General features: G+C 49.9%; 1 protein-coding gene across 1 annotated transcript; it reads left to right on the plus strand.

Moving 5' to 3' along the window:
* Positions 1-2,330: 2,330 nt before the first annotated feature.
* On the plus strand, positions 2,331-4,808 carry LOC129151122 (serine/threonine-protein kinase MARK2-like). The gene has a single exon (XM_054725012.1). It carries the CDS (start codon positions 2,331-2,333, stop codon positions 4,806-4,808), a length of 2,478 nt encoding a protein of 825 aa, XP_054580987.1.
* Positions 4,809-6,845: the final 2,037 nt, after the last annotated feature.

A 6,845-nucleotide genomic window follows, 5' to 3' on the forward strand; every position in this document is an offset into this window, starting at 1 on the left:
CTCCTATGGCTCCATGTGTGGTATTCGTCTAACCAGAACCTTGGCTGAGGTCTAGGAAACACCCCGTAATGAGCTGGTGTGTGCTCATGGACACATGCAGGACTGGACCTGGGAAGAACGCAACCTTGCATGGCCTTTGAGCAGGAGGAAGGGGCCCTGCTACCTCCTGAGGAAGAAGAGATTTTGGAGGTAAAGCAGGTAAAGAAATCCCAGAAGATATGATGAACAGAGGAAGCATGAAGGAACAGTTCCTAGGACTTGTCTGGATCCATTGAAAGGGTCAAGGAGCTCAGTCCACATTCAGGAAGAGCCAGGCACAGAAAAGCAAAAAAATCCTTATTACTCCTGAGAACAAGTAGTAAAATTACTTATTGCCCAAACTAAGCAAATTTACAAGGTCAAGAAAAACATAAAAAAGCTGTATGCTCATTTGGGCACATCACAAGCATATAACTGATGTAGCATATTGAAAACTATGATAGCCTGCTTCTTTTTTTTTTTTAAGCTTGGCTTTTGGTTTGACAGTTTTACATTCAATGTCTTATCTGTGAGTATGCATTTACCTTGCTGAAAGGGATCATTATGCTAAGAAATGACCTATTCTATTGGTATTATTTATTAAGTAACTACTAATACCACTTTTTATAAATGGATACAATTAAGTCATAGACTGGCAGCTTTTGCTGAAATTCTCCCTTCTCCTTTCTGAGCTTATTCTGTTCTCTGACTGGAACTTGTGAACAGCTGTCTAGAATTGATGAGATGACCCCCTTTGGGTCCCAATCAGCTCAGCAGGAGAGACTGTCATGCTTAGGAGCTGAGTGTCACTGATGTAGGTAAAAGTAACAAACTAAAGTGCAGTCGAGGGAAAAGCTCACAGGCTAATCCCTCTAAAGATTGCCTTTACACAGAGCTGAGACTTTAGGAGGGAAATGTTAAAGGAAAGTAATTACTAGAATAATAACGTATACATGTGGTTAAAACGCTCAATGTACTAAAAGTAGGGAGCTTTCTTCGAAGATTAGTTTGAAAAATAATGTGCCTGAGGCTCCCCCTAAGTGTCCCCAAGCCTGACTGCTCCCTCTCTGCCTTCATAAAGGGTAAATTTTGCCCCCAAATATTACCTCACCCTTTGTACTCACGCAGGATGTCTTCCATTCAGAGGTTTCAGTGTCTTCACAAATGTAAATCAACAAGCCTCAGCATCACTTCTGTCCACAGAGATGGTTCATTTAAGTAACACAGAAATTCACCTAAATGGTCTACTCAGGGTCACCTGACAAGTCCTTTGTGTCATCTGGTATTGGATATTCAAAGTGAAAAAATACCTTGCAGCCTCAATACAGTTCCAATCTTATTGCATCCTTAGCAAGTACTACTGAAAGGACGAATCATCTTCCTTCATCTTTACAAGGCTCCTACCACTTGGCCTTCCTCAGTCTCACCAAGAGACCAAATTCCTGGGAACCCAGACTTCAGCCCTCCTCGTTCCTATCTTATCTGCCCCCAAACCTAAGTGAGGACAGAACATGACTATTTTTTAAGATGTTTTAGGAATCACTGATTAAATAAATAGTTGGTCATATTTTCTTTTGTTCCCCAAACTCATTATTAATCCAGTGAACAAATATTGAATAAATACTTACGGTGTTGCCTGCCACTCACTGTGCTAGACACAGGGAACGCTACAGCCATGCTCCTTCCTTCATAGGAAGGACAGACAGTAAACAAGAATCAGCCACACTGTGGTCAGTGCCATGAAGATGACAAATGTGATGGGCTGGGTGAGGCAGGTAGGAATGGAAGCTCACTAAGCAGGTGATATTTGAACTCAGACCTGAAGCATGAGAATAAGTCAGACTTTCCTTCCTTCCTTCCAGATTTTCATTTCTAATAAACATCAACTTTTAATATTCTATATTTTAATATTCTATATTCCATATTTGGTAGTAATTTATTTATTTATTTTTACCAGAGTATAAGGATCATGGGACCAAAAGGTGAGAAAACTACTGTGGTTCATTTCCAACCATGATTAGTTCATTTCTTGCTCTGACCTCATAAGATGCCATTGTGATCTGATTGCAAACCTATATAAGGTGCTGGCTGAGCCCAGGAAGCTGATTGGGTAGTGAGTGGTTGGTTTTTCGTGGATTAGTGGATTGATTATTTGTTGCTTTTTACCTCTTCCTTCTCCTTCTCATTCTCCTCTTCCCTTCATCATCCTCCTCCTCCCCTTCCTCCTCCTTTTCCTCCTCCTCCTCCTCCCCTCCTCCCACTGATTCCCTTCAGTGGGAACAAATAGAAAATACTATTTTTTTAATAACAACATGGCTGACTTCTTTGAGGACACCTCTGCCAATGTGGAGTGGCACATTGGCAACTATACAATCCTCAGTGACATCGGGAAGGGCTCCTTTGGCGAGGTTAGACTGGCCCGGCACATCATGACCAGCACGGAGGTGGCCGTGAAAATTGTGAACTACGAAGACTATTCAGATGTAGCCGAAGAGATTTATTCACTGAAAGAGCTGAATCACCCAAATATAACAACACTCTTTGAAGTGATTAATACCCACCAGCAAGTCTACATGTTCATGGAGTACGCCCCTGAGGGCACGTTACATGAGTATATAAGAAAGTGCGGTCCTTTCTCCGAGAAGAAAGCGCGAGCCCCGTTTCGCCAGATCCTGTCAGCAGTCCATTACTGCCATCAAAAAAACATTGTCCACCGGGACATAAAACCCGAGAACATCCTTCTGGACATGGGGCTGAATATAAAACTGGCTGACTTCGGGCTGAGTGAAGTGTTTATGGGGGAAAAACTCACCACCGTCTGCGGCACCAACCCCTACATGGCCCCAGAACTGTTCCGGCTCGAACCGTACGAGGGCCCGAAGGTGGACGTGTGGAGCGTGGGGATCGTGCTGTACAAGATGCTGACCGGCGTGCTTCCCTTTGTGGGCAAAGACTTACAACAGCTCACGGAATACATCTTGAGCGGGGTCTTTTTTATTCCGTACTCTCTGTCAGTACCGTGCCACAAACTATTACAAAAGATGATCAACACTGACGCCGGCCGAAGACCCACCCTGGGAATCATCATGCGAGATCGTTGGGTCAATACGGGGCGGTCATCAGTAATGACACCCTACATTGAACCACCCGGTGCTGACTTAGACCCCCAGGTAACACAGATCATGAGGACCCTGGGCTATCAGAAGGAGGAGATAGAAGAATCCCTGACGGGGAAAAAATTCAATAATACCATGGGGACGTATCGAATTTTAAATATGAAACTCAACATCGGTGCCCGCAAGATCAAGGTGAGGCCCTGCTCCTCCTCTGAACCCAACATGAGACTTTCCAGAGCCCAGGGGGTGTGGGCATCAGGGAGGAAGGGCAGAGACCCTGTGACTCCACCACCGAGCCCAGAATGCAATGTGCCCACTCCCGCATGCAGCCTTGAATGGAACAGCTCCACTTCCTCGTGCAGCATTCGGGGCAAGACCACCACGCCCGCAGGAAGCATGCCAGGCACGACCACCACGCCCGCAGGAAGCATGCCAGGCACGACCACCACGCCCGCAGGAAGCATGCCAGGCACGACCACCACGCCCGCAGGAAGCATGCCAGGCACGACCACCACGCCCGCAGGAAGCATGCCAGGCACGACCACCACGCCCGCAGGAAGCATGCCAGGCACGACCACCACGCCTGCAGGAAGCATGCCAGGCACGACCACCACGCCCGCAGGAAGCATGCCAGGCACGACCACCACGCCCGCAGGAAGCATGCCAGGCACGACCACCACGCCCGCAGGAAGCATGCCAGGCACGACCACCACGCCCGCAGGAAGCATGCCAGGCACGACCACCACGCCCGCAGGAAGCATGCCAGGCACGACCACCACGCCCGCAGGAAGCATGCCAGGCACGACCTCTCCCGCAGGAAGCATGCCAGGCACGACCACCACGCCCACAGGAAGCATGCCAGGCACGACCACCACGCCCGCAGGAAGCATGCCAGGCACGACCACCACGCCCTCGGAAAGCATGCCAGGCACGACCACCACGCCCGCAGGAAGCAGGCCAGGCACGACCACCACGCCCGCAGGAAGCATGCCAGGCACGACCTCTCCCGCAGGAAGCATGCCAGGCACGACCACCACGCCCTCAGGAAGCATGCCAGGCACGACCACCACGCCCGCAGGAAGCATGCCAGGCACGACCACCACGCCCTCGGAAAGCATGCCAGCCATGACCTCTCCCGCAGGAAGCATGAGAGGCAAAACCACCACGCCCTCAAGAAGCACCAGTTCCCCAGGGAGCCTGGAATGGAACACCGACACTCCACCAATTAGAGTGGAGGTGAGGAAGATCATCGTCCAGCCAGGCAGCGCGCACCTGGACAGGACCAGCCAGACAGGAAGCGTGCACCTGGGGAGCTCCGGCCAGCCGGGCAGTGCACAAGGGGAGAGGACCAGCCAGCGAGGAAGCACTTGCCGGGAGCCGACCAGTCAGCCGGGCAGCAGGGAATTAAGGAGTCAGGTACTCCATGGTGACAATAAGATTTTCCCTGACACCCAAAGCAGCAGCAGCCCCAGAAGCTGTGGGGGAGCCCCAGAGGGGAGAAACACTGACAATTGTCAAGCTGGGCCATCTAATGAGGGGACCTCTTCCTCTGGCCAGAGACAGGGCCGGCAAGGGGTCGCAAGAAGGGTATTTGGATTTTTAAAAAAATTCCTGTGTTGCACAGCAGGGCCCAGAAAAAAACGCATAAAAATAACACAGGTGGCACCTATGTGATATTCATGAGTGGACAATGCTTGGCCAAACCCAGGCAGAATGTAACAGAGGAGGACAGTTCACCGGTCCAGAGTGCCAGGGTAAAACAGTTCACCTGAGGAGAGAAGGAGAGGACAGTTAACCAGGCCAGAGCACAAGGGGACTAGAGTTCACAGTTCACCTGGCCAGAATGCGAGGGGGACAGTTTACCACACTTGACTCAACCAGAGGATGAGGAGAAGACAATTCACCACCTATCACTTGACCAGATCATGAAGAGAAGATAGTCCACTCGGTAAGAGAATGAGGGGGACAGTTAACCACAGCTCACTCGGCCAGGGCATGAGTACAAGACCCTTCACTCTGCCAGAGCATGAGGGGGACAGTTCACCACAGTGCACTTGGCCAGAGCACAAGCGGAAGAGAGTCCACTTGGCCAGAACATTGGGAACAGTTCACTCGGCCAGAGCATGTGGTGAAGACAATTCACTCGGCCAGAAAGCTGGGAAAAGTTCACTCAGAAAGCGCAAGAAGAGGGCAGTTCACCACGGTTCACTTGGCCAGAGCACAAGCAGAAGACAGTTCACTTGGCCTGAAGACTGGGAACAGTTCACTCGGCCAGAGCACAAGGTGAAGACAGTACACTTGGCCAGAGACCTGGGATCAGTTCACTCAGCCACAGCACGAGGAGAGAACAGTTCACCACAGTTCACTCGGCCAGAGCACAAGCAGAAGAGTGTTCACTGGGCCAGAACACTGGAAACCGTTACTCGGCCTGAGCATGAGGTGAAGACGGTTCACTCAGCCAGAGTGCTGGGAGCAGTTCAATCGGACAGGGCACAAGCGGAATACAGAACACTTGGCCAGAACACTGGGAACGGTTAACTCGGCCTGAGCATGAGGTGGAGACGGTTCACTCAGTCAGAGCAGTTCAATCAGACAGAGCACAAGTGGAATACAGACCACTTGGCAGAACACTGGGAATGGTTAACTCATCCAGAGAATGAGGCGAAGACAGTACATTTAGCAGAGCACTGAGCACAAGGCGAAGACAGTACACTTGGCCAGAGTTTTGGGAACAGTTCACTGGGCCAGAGAACGAGAGGAGGACAGTTCACCACAGTTCACTCGGCCAGAGCACAAGCAGAAGAGTGTTCACTGGGCCAGAACACTGGGAACGGTTAACTCAGCCTGAGCATGAGGTGAAGACGGTTCACTCAGCCAGAGTGCTGGGAGCAGTTCAATCGGACAGAGCACAAGTGGAATACAGACCACTTGGCCAGAACACTGGGAACGGTTAACTCATCCAGAGAACGAGGCGAAGACAGTACATTTGGCAGAGCACTGAGCACAAGGCTAAGACAGTACACTTGGCCCGAGTGCTGGGAACAGTTCACTCAGCGAGAGCTGAGGAGAGGACAGTTCACCACAGTTCACTCGGCCAGAGCACAAGCGGAATACAGAGGTGAAGAGTGTTCACTTGGCCAGAGTGCTGGGAACAGTTCATCCAGCCAGAGTGTGAGGCAAAGACAGTTCACGAGGGGCAGACAGTTCACCACAGTTCACCTGGCCAAAGCATGAAGGGAAGACAGAGGCTCATGACTGGGGTGGTAAGTAAGCACACTGGAGAACCGGAGGTTCAGACCTCACTTTCTATCAGGAGCACAAGTGGGTGAGTGGGGTTAAGGAGCCTGGTTATAGAATGGAGTCTCATTTGAATTGAGACTTTCTAAGGTGAGAGGAGCAGTTGTATCTCCTAAGAGTTGAAGAGAACGTATAAGTAGATTAAAAAAAAAAAAAAAAAGTGTGAACAAAAAGCCACAAGAAAGGAAATCCTGCCATTTGCAAAGATTGGGATAGACCTTGAGGACATTATGCTAAGTGACATAAGCCAGACAGAGGAAGCCAAAACTGCATAGATTCCATACTTGTGTGTGAATTCTAAAAAAAAAAGCCAAACTCACAGAAAGAGTAGAAAAGTGGCTACCAGGGGCTGGGAGTGGGGAAATAGGGAGAGGTTGGTAAAGGGTACAGACTTTCAGCTATAAGATGAATAAG

This window comes from Eptesicus fuscus, chromosome 13, assembly GCF_027574615.1.
Source record: "Eptesicus fuscus isolate TK198812 chromosome 13, DD_ASM_mEF_20220401, whole genome shotgun sequence".
Classification (NCBI taxonomy): domain Eukaryota; kingdom Metazoa; phylum Chordata; class Mammalia; order Chiroptera; family Vespertilionidae; genus Eptesicus; species Eptesicus fuscus.

Bases quoted from the DNA above. Each gene is read 5' to 3' on its own strand.
- LOC129151122 (XM_054725012.1), top strand. From the start codon at position 2,331: ATGGCTGACTTCTTTGAGGACACCTCTGCCAATGTGGAGTGGCACATT.